This window comes from Heliconius melpomene, chromosome 14, assembly GCF_056956725.1.
Source record: "Heliconius melpomene rosina isolate 202511_hmr_F chromosome 14, ASM5695672v1, whole genome shotgun sequence".
NCBI classification, from domain to species: domain Eukaryota; kingdom Metazoa; phylum Arthropoda; class Insecta; order Lepidoptera; family Nymphalidae; genus Heliconius; species Heliconius melpomene.
Genome location: NC_140402.1, coordinates 2,500,482 through 2,515,524, shown reverse-complemented (window position 1 = coordinate 2,515,524; position 15,043 = coordinate 2,500,482). Strand labels below are relative to the sequence as shown.

Genomic DNA, 15,043 nt, shown 5'->3' with positions numbered 1-15,043 from the left:
AAAACTTCCAAAATCTATCAAACTAGAAGGAGAATGGTCGGTAGGAATTGTAGAATTTCAGTATCCATGTACTATGTTCACTGTCCAAAGTAAACAAAATATAATGTACATAAGTAAAAGAGAGCAGCAGGTTCCCAATGAAGCTAAACCACAGATTGTTACTTATAAAGATCATATCCCAGCATCTAGTTATGAAAATATAGAGGATGTTCTATCAGCACTGAATTCTAGAGAATCATTTAAACTACGCTACGATAAAATTTCAAAATACATCACTTTAACTGGAAATATCGATGACCTCATTTCTCTAAAGTTTTCTTCAAAGTTGAGTCTTCAGCTTGGTTTTGATCCAAATACTGATGTAAGAACTAAAACTACAGGTAAATTTCCAGCTAACCTTTACTTAGGTTTACCATCACAACTATTAATTTACTGTGATATCGTAGAACCTCAAATAGTGGGAGATGTAATGTGTTCATTGTTACGGATTATTTCCTTGGATCCAGTTAAATATGCATATGGATCTAACAAAATGCACGTTTTTTCGCCCCCACACTATATCCCAGTAATGCGTAGAGAGTTTGATACAATTGAAATAGATATAAGGTCTAACACCGGAGAAAATATACCATTTGAATTTGGAACGAGCTGTGTTAAGTTACATTTCAAACGCAACTAATTTAAATAAAATTATGTACGAAAAACGTAGTGATAATATTTGTCCATATCAACAATATTACATCCATCAAGCTGGAACTGGAATTGGAGTTATCTATAAGGGTGCGGCACATCAGCGTGGTCATGGTATTGGAAGTTTTTTGGGTGGGTTGTTTAGATCAGTTCTACCTCTATTGTCGAATGGAGCAAGAGTGATTGGAAAAGAGGCATTGAATGCTGGTGTAGGACTTTTATCAGACATGGTACAGGCAAAACCATTAAATGAATCGATGCAAGAACGTTTTAGGAAAGCTACTTCAAATTTAAAAAGAAAAGCTGATGATAAAATAGATCGAGTGATGACAGGATCAGGTAACAAAACCAAGAGACGTCGCCTACAAAGTCTCATTCAGTCGGAGAATCTAAAAGGGAGAACATTGAAAAGAGCTAAAAGAAATTATAAATTAAATTACAACAACGACGATATATTTTCAACAAATTAAAAATAATGTCGTTTTTACATAATCATTCTTGTGAATGTGCCAAATCCGAACTGGACTTATTCGCTTTACCATCTACTCAAACAAGCATAGAAAATGGACAATGGATTCACTACAAACCAATTTCATCACTCAGCGACGATGGGCCATTAGAATTTCAAATTCCTGGATCTGGTGATGATTACATTGATTTGTCACATACATTAATTCATGTCAAAGCAAAAATAGTAAATCAAGATTTAACACCTCTTGAGGATACAACTGTTGTAGCTCCAGTCAATTATTGGCTTCACTCTCTTTTTAGTCAATTAGATGTCTATTTAAATCAAAAACTTATGTCTCCACCAAATAATACATATGGATATCGTGCTTACATAGAAACTCTATTAAATTATGCTCCACATGCGAAACAATCACATCTTACATGCGGATTGTGGTATGAAGATACTGCTGGGAAAATGAACAATACTGATGAAACAAATAAAGGATTCACAGAAAGACAAAAATATGTAAAGAAAAGTAAAGAAGTGGAAATGATTGGACATTTGCATGGAGATATTTTTAATCAAGAAAAGTTTCTGATAAATGGTGTTGAAATGTGTATAAAACTAGTTAGATCAAGAGATTCTTTTAACCTCATGGCTTCAACAAATGATATAAAAGTAAAAGTATCAATCACTGATGCTACTCTTATGATTCGTAAAGCTCGAATAAATCCGAGTGTACTGCTTGCTCATCAAAAAGTTTTAGCATCTACAACTGCAAAATATCCAATCACAAGAGCTGAAGTAAAAGTCTTAACAATTCCATCTGGTGTTCAGGGTAAAACACTTGACAATGTTTTCCTTGGACAAATACCTAAACGGTGTATTATTGGATTTGTTAATAACACAGCTTTTAACGGTAGTTATACTAAAAACCCATACGATTTTGATAACTTCGGTATTAATACGTTTAGTTTATATATCGATGGTATGCAAATACCATCAAAAACTTTACAACCAACGTTTAGTAATGGAGTTCATACTCTTATGTATCATACACTATTTACGGGAACTGGTATTCACTTCTTGAATGAAGGTAATGGTATCAACAGAGATAGATATCCAAAAGGATATTGTCTGATGGCCTTTGATCTAACTCCTGATTTAGCTGCAAACACCTCTTCGCATTGGAATTTAATCAAACACGGGAGTGTTAGGTTAGAAGTAAGGTTTGAAAATGCTCTCACTCAAACAATAAATTGTATTGTTTATGCTGAGTTTGATAATTTAATTGAAATAGACAAGAACAGAAACGTAAGTGTAGATTTTAGTAGTTAATAGACTGTAGGCCTTATAAAATAACATTCTCCATGTGATATATTCTATATATTTGATAACTTTTGTGTGCTATAGACGTAAATATCATGAATACTTTAGAGATAAGTAAATATTTAAAAACAATACATCCCACCTTAACATCAAATGTTTTTGCTGCTAATCGATTGCCGGTTCATATGTCAACTCCTGTTTATTTGATCAGTAATTTAGATCCTGATACAAAACCAGGCTCACATTGGATAGCAATTTACATAGGTACAAATGGAATTGGGGAATATTTCGATACTTTTGGTCGAAAACCAAATAGTTATCATTTATCATTTTTAAAACGAAATACAAGTAGATGGACATATAGCAATAAGATAATTCAAAATGTTTTTTCTTCTTTTTGTGGCGAATACTGTCTTGTATATATATATCTTAAGCGTAGAGGTATGTCTCTCACTAACTTTGTTGCAATGTTTAATCAAGATACAAATAATAATGATCTTCTGTTAAACGATATGTTTCAATCTTTTATATTATTTTAAACAAGAATAACATTATGTAAAAAAATATGTATGAGTGAAATAATAAATGCTAATGTAAAAAATATTATTTGGTTTTATTAAAATGCCTTTCAGATGAAAATAAAACAAAGTAAAATTTTAGTAAAATAATTTATTTAGTCTTTTTGTTTAAAGTGATATTTTTTTAGGTTTGGTGCACTAGAAATTTCTTTGGTGATACTATGTACCAACTTTCGTGTAAGCTGGTGGTGGTTATTTTTGTTATTTTTCTTGTTATAATATTTGACCCTCACATCTGCATGTTTCCAGTGCTCCTCCGGTGGTACATCAACCAGTTTTTTCAGTTCAAATATCTCAATTTTTATGAGATGTGTTGCATTGGATCCATCATCTTCGTTGGTAGTAATATATGAGGTACCATCGTTCGTCGCTCGCCCCACCGATGAAGAACGTAGTTTTGTCTTTTTTATCTTCGGAGGAGGTTCTTGAAAGAACTCGTTTAGAGAGTCACTGCTCTTTGATCTCTCTCGTTTCTTGATAGGGTATGGTGAGGTACGTTCATCGTCAGATGTTGAGAAGTAATACTGTTTATATGTGTTTTCTTCATATTCTGTCTTATTCCCACCCACGCAGCACGTAAGCTACAACAATGAATACAAACGAAAATAAGTATAAAATAAAATAAATTTCTATGCTATCTAAAAAACGTTAGAGAGTGGTAAAAAACATAAGTTGTAAAAAATCATAGTAAAATACAAAATAACATGAATAAAAAGTAATACTCACATCCATAATGGTTTCCATGTGGTTAGCACTTACTAGACAACACTCGCACAATAGTTCTTAACAAGAAGACACTGAACAACTTAGTGATGAATCCAAAAAAGATACACAGTCGTTTTATACTAACTTGCACAATGTAGCGGAACAAACCTATTAAAATACCGGAAGTGATAACGATAATATTCAAACTGTATGCTTATCACTTATGAGTAAATGTTACAAGTTTGAGCATGTCTAAAATTCTACAATAACAACTAAAAAATACATAAAAAATATATATTAAATGAGAAGTTTTAATAAACAAAATATTTTTATTCTTAGGTTAGGTTAGGTTGAACATTTCTTTACATTTTTATACTCTCATTTCGATTTCTTATTGTTAGATTTCATAAAAATATATATATTAAATGAGAAGTTTTAATAAACAAAATATTGTTACATCGGCGCACCATTATTTGAAACATTATATAGTAAAAAATACAATGGAAGTATTTAGACTAAATAAATTCACAAAGATTGTAATAAGAAAATCATTTGTAGAAAGCGATTTAATATCGCGGATTCTAACACACAGTCCTGTATCGCGGTTTCTGACGCTTTGATTAAAATGAGAGAAATTGCAGGATTTCGGTAGGTTAGGTTAGGTTAGACATTTTTATTAAATTAAAATGATAGAAATTGCAGGATTTCGTTAGGTTAGGTTAGGTTAGACATTTTTATTAAATTAAAATGATAGAAATTGCATATTAAATGAGAAGTTTTTAATAAACAAATTGTTAGGCAACATAGCGACAAAGAGACGGGCACTGTGACGTAGGTTCGTTGTTAGCAATTCGGGGAAGCGAGCGATAAGGCCGGGCCCGAGCTTGATGAGGGTGACTGATAAGAGACGCGTCTAGTGGCATTTAATGAATCGAAAAACTATCTTTGGAACGGTTAGAGCTACAGCTCTGGGACCCGGCGCAATCGATTCAAATGGGGGGCTAAACCTTTTTTTTTTTTTTTTTTTAATTTCGAAGCATCGACAAGTTGACGCGCGGGGTCTGGCACACTCCCGTGTTCTAGCGCATTTGTTGGTTCTGGCGCGTGCGCCAGAACCAACAAATCCCAACTACTCATATATACGACTAGGCCTTGTTAGGTTAAATTAAACACAAATTGTAGTCAATTAAATAAATACAATTTATACTGGATAGGTAAATCTTTGGAATGGGGCTTAAGAAAAGAAGGGGTGCTCAAGGCTGTGCGGGAATTGGACGGAAATGAAAGGGAATCTTGCGAAGCTCTGCTTAAGGACGTCAGTATGTACGCAAGGGGTGAGTTGATCTTAATCTTTCTGTCATAATAAGCTATAATAAGCTATAATCATCGGTGATTAAAAATTAGAATAAAATATATGTAATATTTTGTTATACTTATCATTTCAATATAATTTTACCAAAGAAAGCGCACATACCATATAGATTACGTATATATAATTATTTTTAAATTATATTACAATATAATGAAATAATTAAGTTTATAATATACTAGCGGACGCGCGCAGCTTCGCTTGCGTAATTAGGGGTGAATTCTAATAAACCACGAAACATGTGTTCAATGAAATATTTTTAAGAGTCTAAATTTCAAATTTTATGAAAATCGGTGCCGATTTAATTTTTTTTCCATACAAACTTTGAACCCCTATTTCACCCCTTTAGAGTAAAAATTTTTCAAAATCCCTTCTTAGTGGATGTCCAGATTACAAAAGTAAACATCTGTCCAAATTTCACGTTTCTACCACCAGCGGTTACGGCTCTGCGTGCGTCTTACCTCAGTCAGTGAGGACAAGTCCTTTTATATATATAGATTACTATAATGTTTAATCTGTTAATAATCTTTAATCTAAGTTTATAATAATTTGATAATAACAAACAAGCCAAGTAAAGTTGTTGTTTACGTGGATTTAGTTATAGCTCTACTAAGTTTGCGGCCACAACCAAAACAACCTCTTTTGATTAAAATAAACTCTACAAGCCGTTAAAGCTGATTTTCCATTTATATCAAATTTAAGGAAACTATTATAGATATTGAAATTAAATTGTTTGTTGATATGTTTAAAGTATGTAATATAGACAGAGAGAACTTAGTGTTAAGACACTCCGTTACCTACTTTCTGCCGAATTCTGGAGGCTTGCGTATTGAGTGGTAGAACTCAACGCCGCGCTTTGCCTCGACACCAGAGCGAAGAAATGGAAATATAAGCATAAATAAATATTTCACTTCCTCAAATAGGATCGAACCCACAACCGTCGCGTTACAGTCACACCCTTGTGCCGCTGCGCCACGACGGATACCTATACATGGTACAAATTAGAAAAATATTGTTTGGAGTTTGCTGTTGATTTTAATTTTCTTTCTAATTATTGAGACAATATTTTACTTTTAGTGATACTTACATTACATATATTTTGCATTTTAAAAATTATACCTACTAAATATTTTGTAAGATTTAGTTAGTAAGGTATATCTATTTATCTTCTAATCAAATAGAAACTTATAGCTCTCTGAACATGGGATCTCTTAGTGCAAAACTAAAGGCGAGTGGGTAAAAGGGCTTATGTACCAGAAATCTAGAGGCTCCCGAGCAAAGTTCCAAGTCAGTGCGTTCAGTGATTCGTATTTAATTTAGAAACGTATCGATATGTCCGACGTTAATAGCTTCTATCAAAAGATAAACTAAATAAGAAGAGCATAAAAGTACTCTTTTTATTTTGTATCATGTTTAGTTTTAAAAATAATTGATTGTTTTACCTTAACCTTATTGTTTTTAATTATTTCTATGTTAATATATAATATTCCTGTGAATAAAAACTATTTCATTTATATCTTTTCTCAAAAAAGACAAATATAAATGTTAGCAAAAAAAGGTTCCCATGTTCCCTCTGCCTACCTTGCTTTGGGAAAGATACAGATAATGTATATGAAGTACTAGGTACGTCTACCTACTCAAAAAGTTAAACGATTCTCACTATTTCCTGGGATTCCATTATCAGACCATATCTTGGAAGCAATGATGCCCCATTGGGCAACCTAAGCTCTTTCAAATAAATAAATCTGAATATTCATTGACGGGCGAACCGAGGGAAACATACATAAAAAAATACAGTTGTCTAATACAGAACATCCTCCTTCTGAAAGTCGGTTAATAATAAACTATTTTTAATAATAGTCTACCTTAGAACATAAATAAGTGTTGAATATTTTTATTTTAGTTGTTATACTGAGTGTACGAGGGTCTCTGGTTCGTGAATTTCTTCTAGCGGCTCATTCGCTGGGCATGACTCGTGGAGATTGGGCCTTTCTTGACGTGGAAATATTTCAGGTTCAGTATAGTAATAGTTTTTATTGTGATTAAATATACATATAACCCCTTTATTTAAAATGGCAGCATAATTTTAGAAACCGAAAAAATCTATTTTGACTAGGAAAAGAAAAAATACTGTTAAGAGACGTTAATTGTGATTATAATTTTTTTATTTAACATTATTTAAGATAACGATATTTCATAATTTCAATAACAAACATGTTAAAAATGTCAATTATTACATATATAAGTAATTTTGTAGGGTGGTTACTGGGGAGAGACTGGATGGGCTGCAGGTGATGAGCGTGATGCTGCAGCTCGAGCCGCATACGAAGCCTTATTACGAGTGTCTCTGAAGTTACCCACCGGTGACCGCTTCGATGAATTCGCAGATACAGTTCGGGCAAGGGCGAAACATCATTATAATTATACGTTTTCTGATGGCGAAGAGGTTTGTTGAGAAATTTTGGAATTATCTACCCCTCAACACGCAATGCCTCCAATATTCGGCAGATAGTGGAGACCGGAGTGTCTTAACACTAGGTTCCTTCTGCCTACCCTGCTGTGTGCGGGATACAGCGTGAAGCTGTTTTTTTTTTTTTATAAATGAAGACGTTGTGGCGAAGGGGACCAAAGTGTGCCTGTAAACGCAAAAGGTTGTGAGTTCGCTCACCGCAATGAAATATTTTTTATATATTCAATTCAATTCTTTGGTCTGACGTCGTGGCAGTGTGTTATTGAGTTTTGCTACTCAACGCGCAGTGCCTCGAATTCGGCGGAATATGGGGAACGGAGTGTCTAAGCACTAGGTCCATTCCGCCTCTATACAGAATTATTTGTCACGTTTTTGAATTTTACATATATATTTGTGTCTCGTTTCAACCAATGTTCGTACAAGACATATCGAAGATTTATTTGTTTCCCTAGCCTGTACTATCCCATTGTTGGGCAAAGGCCTCTCTCCACTTCTTCCATTCTAGTCTATTCGGATCGAAGATTGGAAATTATAAAAAAAATTATTCAAATTATCTAATGTTTAATAAGTATTTATTGTTATTGTTATTATATTATTAAAGGCACAAGAAAGACACTGTATCGTTTAATCCGTCGTATTGTCAGCAGATGAACTTCTTTATTGGTGCGTTTTATGATGGCGTTTACTTGTTGGGCATGGCGCTAAATGAAACGTTGACGGAGGGGGGCGACGTGAGGGACGGGAGGAACATCACCCGACGCATGTGGGGGAGGGATTTTCATGGTAAATATTGTTATTGTTAAACAATTGCCCATTTGACGTAATAAATAGAAAAATAAAGGAAATATCATATTTTTATTATAATACTAGCGGTCCGCTCGCGGTTTCACCCGCGTGAACTATGTTATTATTAATTTCTGTCTCCATGACTACGTCCTAGTGACGTCTATGCGAAATTTGAGACTCCTACCATTTGTAGTAACGAAGTTTCATACAAACTTTCGACCCCAAAAACAACCCCTTAGGAGTCGAATATTGCAAATTCCCGTCTTAGCAAGCACCTACGTCCTATAAATAACTCCTATGCAAAATTTGAGATCCCTAGCACATGTAGTTTCTGAGATTTCGTGATGAGTGAGTGACCTTTCGATTTTATATATATAGATACATATTGATATTTATAGTTATGTATGTGTATAGGTTTTGTATATTATTTTAAAGGAACTTACAAACACAAACAAATAGGTAATCACAATGACATAAAAATAGCATGAACAAAAATTATATAACAAATAATATACAGGTTGGAAGAGGCAGCGCTCCTTTTACTGAAACTGCATATAGGGTACAATATTTCAAACCCAAAACTAAAGAAATTAATCAAGGTACCTCAACTGTTTGGACGTAGGCTTTTTTTTCATTTTACGATTTTTATCCATCCGGTATTTCGTGTCACGCACACATACGTGTGCGACGTTGCCGCTTTGACAGGTAAGTGTGTGCGTGCCTATGTTATACTTTACAAATGGCGTTTTATTTTAAAACGATAATTTAATTATTTATTTTGTTTGAAAAAATAAATTTTTCATTTTTGAGAATTATTTTTTTTCTGAATTATATTAGGCTTTTATAGAGTAGTTAATACTGTGGTTTCATTTGAAGTGGTGCTGACAATTCCACCCTATATATATATAATAGAATTTTATTTATGTATACGTATACTTTACCTTTTTATATATGATAACCAAAAAGAGTCTAGTGATAAGTCATTCCATATAGCACTAGGTAAAGTATTTAAAATATATGAAAGCATTTCATTATTATTATTTTATATATTAAACCAAATACGAATTTTGTCGCAGTTCAATTCTGTATATCTATACAGTATACATATAAATATCTTTGTTGAAATAAACGTATAATATATTTAGTGTAACAATGCTTACTTTATATATTAAATAGATTTCATTTGTCAGGTATAACAGGACACGTCCGCATCGACTCCGTTGGAGACAGAGATGCCGATTACGCAATTTTGGACCTCGATCCTGTTACTGGAAAATTTGAAGTGAGTTCAAATATATTTACCAAAAAAAGTTTAAGTTGTTTAAGTCACTAATAGTTGAAGTTGAGTTAACTTACTTTTAGTCACGAACATTTTTAAAGCTAATTTAAGATTTATATAATTTTCTCACGGATGGCATTGTTTAAACTGGACCAAAAAAAAAAATGAATCAAAATCGGTCCACGGTTCTGAGGTAATAAACATAACAAATACAGTCGAATGGAGAACCTCCTTTTACAGAAATCGGTTAATAATAATTAATAGTTTTAAATGTATTTTTTTTATAATAATTTATATTTAAAAATGTAAAATTTATTCTCTAATTTAATAAAAGTATATTCTACATGGATTAATAGTTTTATGATAATCAAATGTAACAATAATTATAATGGGTGCTGACCCAAATACATATAATTTCAGTAAATGTCATTACACTTGCATAAATTCATATAAATGTCCTCATTTTAATATTCAATGTAAAATAATAACATTATAATGTTATTTAAAGCAATTATGACAACTTAAGCATAATAATATATTAATATTGCATATTGTATTGCCCTGATTTTGTTTGAAGATGAGTGGCGAAACTCAACGCCGCGTTTTGCCTTTTATTGTTTTGCGAATAACTGAAAATATTAATAAATAATAATTCATTACCTCGAGTGTAGATCGAATCCACAACCGTCGCGTTTACCATCACACGCCGCTTTGCCATGACAGGCTAAAATTAATCTTATTGTTTATTATAAAAAAATATAGGTGGTGGCTTTCTACCACGGCTTAAACAGCAGCTACAAGCCAGTACCCGGCAAGGCCATCCACTGGCCCGGTGGCCGGCGCGGCCCTCCGCCCGACAAACCGCGCTGCGGCTTCCTCGGTACTGATCCTATGTGCCAAGGAGGTGAGGTCCATGTAAATCTTTTATAATTTTTTATTTCACTAATTTATTAAAATTTTAGCCAAAACACTAAATTTTGAGGGTTGGGTGGTTTTTCTTCTTGTACGTCAAAATTCATGATATCTATAAACGAGTACTATTATATACGGATATCATTTATTTAGCTGTTACTAAAGAAGAACAGTTTTAATATTAGCTAAAAAGTATCGTAAATAAAATTTGAAGTAAACCTTGTATCATTTATACGAATGACATTACAGTACGAGTAAATTGCTTTGCGAATTGTGACTGGACTACGACTATATATAATATATTAAATGCTAGAGAAGAAGCCTTTAGTTTCTAGTCTTAAAATAAACCTTAATTTCACCTTTTTATTAGGAAACAATCTAATAAACATCTACAGAAAATTGGTAGATTTTAGAGTTCGAAATATTTTTCATAATAACATTGTATTTTTCGTAGACACGTTAACACCAAGTGTCGTAAGTTTATTCTGTGAGATATAAAATAAAAGATATAGTGTTTTAGACACAAATTGTAAATTATGATCCATTTTCACGCTGCTCAGAGGCCCAGGCAGTGTTGATATATTGCTTTATTGGGCTGGCGGTATTCTTGACAATCGCCTTTACCGCGGGTTGCGTGGCTTACAAGTAAGTATACAAAATATTTAACAAATACATTTTAGGCATCTTGTAGAAATCCTAGATCCTAGATAATAATTATAATGAAAACGCTGCAAGTCCTAATGCTATTAAAATAAATATTATATAATTGAAAAATTTTATATAAAAAAATGCAATCTATTTCGAAAAAGAAAACAAACAAACAGTACAATCACCGGTACCCAGAGAAAAATATAAAATTATATACGAAAATGGAACACCTGTAAAGTAAAATCAACTTAATACTATGTCCTTTGTGTATTTTCATATTTACAAGCAAATATATGTATGTAGACAGAATATGGAAGCTTTTGAGTGGTTGTTATTTGATCTTATAGTTACTAAGTAGAATACATATTAGTAGGCTCTATAGAAATTTTCTTTGTAACTTTATAAGTCTCTCAGTGTGCTATACGAGCAGGAGGCAAAATTATCTTTATGATGCCTTAATGAAATTTGATCATTTTCCCGGATTATTATTTTGATATACGATCGTAAAATATTTTGTAATATACAAATATTTAAGTAATATTTGATTTCTTTAAGTTTAATTATATCTAATCTAAAAATAATCTATTATACAAATTAAGTTTATTATATTGTTAGACAGGTGCGTATAGATGCAGAGTTGAACAACACGGCGTGGCGCGTTCGCCCCGAAGAGGTGTTGGTGGAGGTGGGAACTGGTCTCGGCTCCAGTCCTGCCTTGCACAGCATCAATGAAGTGCTTAAGGTATGTAATTATCACTTATTTCATATTAACAATAATCAAGATCATGAATATGATCTATGCCTCCGTAATTCGGCAAAAAATGAGGAACGGAATGTCTTAACACTAGGTTCCCTCTGCCTACCCTGCTGTGTGCGGGATAGAGCGTGAAGCTGATTTATTTATTATATTTTATAAATATAGACAACCTAATGTAAAGCTTAAAGTTAAAGTTTTTACTTGTAATTTTCCTATGTTCCTAGATAATAGACTTTACATGTACCTCAAAGGATAAAAAACAAAGTCTTTCAATTCAATTACTAGTACTTAGTTAATTAGAATTAAATGCTAGTTATGGCACAGGGGCACAAGCGTGCGACTGTTAACGCGTTAGGTTGTGGATTCAATCCCCACTCGAAGAAATGGAATCTTTGATATTTCCATTTCCTCTAAGAATTGCCTCGAGAATTCGGCTCACTAATTGTCCTAACTAAATACAATCTTAATAATTAAACTTATCATATTAGGTACATACAGTTTGTAAATTAGTACTGGTTTTTTCAATGAAATGGAGAAGATGCTAATTAAATCAATGAACACTCATTTAACGCAATACGCTTCATTAAGTTTTATATTTCAGTATGTCGCCAAATACCTACGGTACATTGCTAATTACGTCACGTCGTCACGTAATTATTGAATTCATTAAATGCTTCCAATTCGTTGTTTTTATTGCTTATTAAATATTAATTCAAATCAAACAAAGTGAAAGGCTTCAGTAAATACAAAAGGTTTCTGTGAATTATTATAAAAATAATCTTTTATAATTAGTTTAAGGTCAATCGTGTTATTGTTATTAATTGTTTGATTTTAATATACCTTGTTTTGTTAAAGAACTGTATGAAAATGATAAGGTAATTAAATTACAAATTTTATTGTAATATGTCTCTAAAAAGATTTCTAGAAAAATGTTCTACAGGCATCATTACAGAGAATAAGTACCTAACGAGAAAAAATGCTATAATTAACTAAATCTACAATGTTATTAAGGTTATATTCGAAGTATACGAAATTATAAATCTTACAACTAAGTAAATAATTGCATTTTAAGACTTATGTAAGTCTATCATCATCATCATCATCATCATCAGCCTGTCCTCGTCCACTGCTGGACATAGGCCTCTCCAATGGTACGCCACTGAGCTCGATCTTCAGCTCTTCGCATCCAGCCGCTGCCCGCTACTTTGCGAATATCGTCACCCCATCTAGCCTATATTATATTGAAAATATTTAATCTCGTTTTTCAATTAATTTAGAAAAGCAAGGAAATTAAAGAATTGGGATCTATTTTATGTAAGCAAAAAAAATATTTTTTTTTGTTTTAGTTATCTTTAGGCTGGAGTACACGCAGTTCAAACTCCGCTGGAATAAGCCCTTCTGTTACACTCTCCTCTTTTACGGTTGGCCTATATAAGGGCAATCGTGTGGCAGTGAAGAAGATACATAGGAAAAAATTAGATTTAAATAAAAAATTGCTTTGGGAGATCAAACAAGTAAGTCATATTCTTTTTTTATTTATTTAGTTAATCTATAAATATCGTTATAAACAGAGAGTAATTTTGTATTATATTTGAATTTTATATAAATAGTAAAATTTTTCACTAGGCTCGCAACGTATCTCACGAAAACACAGCACGTTTTATTGGCGCGTGTGTCGATTGCCCTTTAGTCTTCATTCTGACTGAATACTGCCCGAAGGGTTCTCTGAAGGACGTCCTAGCTAATGAGGAACTGCAATTAGACTGGAATTTTAGAACTTCTCTGGTACATGATATTGTGCAGGTACGGTGTTCGTATTTTTATAGTAATATAAATCATTATTTTGTTTAGATTTGACTTAAAGTTTAACTAAGCAAAAGTATGTTTATCTTTAAAAACAAATAAATTATTTAAGTACCTTAAATAAAGTCATAATACTGCACCACCAAATAGCAAGAATTACGGCAAAATGAAATTTTGTCTATTGTTATGTAAATTATATTAATTAATTAAATAAAAACAATAACATACGCATCTATTATATAGACCGTTGAGTTATGCTACTCAACTCGCAATACGTCCAGAATTCGGCGAAAAGTAGAACGGAATGGTTTAACACTACGTTCCCAGGTTCCCTCTGCCTACCCTGCTATGTACGGGATAGAGCGTGAAGCTGGCAGCGTTATTGATTTCCGATTTCAAGATCAAAAGTTACAAAGTCAACGAGAACCTGTCATAGATCTCAAGTGTTTCTAACAACAGTTTATACCCTACTAGATCCGCACTTGTCAGCAGAGTTAACAATGAGCTTAGATTTTACGACTTTGACCTATAATACTGAGCTCCTATAATAGCTAACTTGTTGATTTATCTTGCACAGTTATTTTATAGCGTAATAGTGTTACAATGGCATTATATTTATAGTATACTTTATGTACTTTTATTTTATATTAAAAACGAAATTATTATTATATTTTTAACTCCATACTGTATCCCTTATAGAGCAGGGTAAACAGAGACATCATTGTTCCCCACTTTCGGCAGAATTCTGGAAACATTGCGTGTTGAGTGGAGGAACTTAACGCTGCGCTTAGCCTCGACACCAGAGCGAAGAATTGGAAATATAATCGTAAATAAATATTTCACTTCCTCGAGAAGGGCTCGAACCCACAACCGTCGCGTTACAGTTACACCCTTGTGCCGCTGCGCCGGCCTCGCATTCTATTATACATTTTAATATTTTAAAATTGATATTAAAAAAATAAATATACAATTAGCATGGCATAGCGCTATAGTTTATATATATATATAGTTAGGTATCTGAAATTATTTAGATTTCGTGTATCCGTCACCATTGAAAAGTAGAACGGAATGGTTTAACACTACGTTCCCAGGTTCCCTCTGCCTACCCTGCTATGTACGGGATAGAGCGTGAAGCTGGCAGCGTTATTGATTTCCGATTTCAAGATCAAAAGTTACAAAGTCAACGAGAACCTGTCATAGATCTCAAGTGTTTCTAACAACAGTTTATACCCTACTAGATCCGCACTTGTCAGCAGAGTTAACAAT

At 32.8% G+C, this 15,043-nt stretch overlaps 2 protein-coding genes across 2 annotated transcripts in view; one reads left to right on the top strand and one right to left on the bottom strand.

Moving 5' to 3' along the window:
• Nucleotides 1-15,043, top strand: part of LOC146531914 (atrial natriuretic peptide receptor 1) — a 40,415-nt gene that overhangs the window by 18,214 nt on the left and 7,158 nt on the right. The window contains exons 5-13 of the mRNA XM_085197737.1: nucleotides 4,968-5,087; nucleotides 7,026-7,135; nucleotides 7,380-7,568; nucleotides 8,240-8,375; nucleotides 9,569-9,660; nucleotides 10,420-10,572; nucleotides 11,837-11,959; nucleotides 13,321-13,488; nucleotides 13,601-13,777. Coding sequence (XP_085053863.1) covers nucleotides 4,968-5,087; nucleotides 7,026-7,135; nucleotides 7,380-7,568; nucleotides 8,240-8,375; nucleotides 9,569-9,660; nucleotides 10,420-10,572; nucleotides 11,837-11,959; nucleotides 13,321-13,488; nucleotides 13,601-13,777 — 1,268 coding nt within the window. The remainder of the gene's footprint in view (nucleotides 1-4,967; nucleotides 5,088-7,025; nucleotides 7,136-7,379; nucleotides 7,569-8,239; nucleotides 8,376-9,568; nucleotides 9,661-10,419; nucleotides 10,573-11,836; nucleotides 11,960-13,320; nucleotides 13,489-13,600; nucleotides 13,778-15,043) is intronic.
• LOC146531915 (uncharacterized) lies at nucleotides 3,125-4,456 on the bottom strand. The gene is made up of 2 exons (XM_085197671.1): nucleotides 3,775-4,456; nucleotides 3,125-3,629 (listed from the first exon to the last, which is right to left on the bottom strand). Exons 1-2 carry the CDS (start codon nucleotides 3,790-3,792, stop codon nucleotides 3,144-3,146), a joined length of 504 nt encoding a protein of 167 aa, XP_085053797.1. The 5' UTR covers nucleotides 3,793-4,456; the 3' UTR covers nucleotides 3,125-3,143.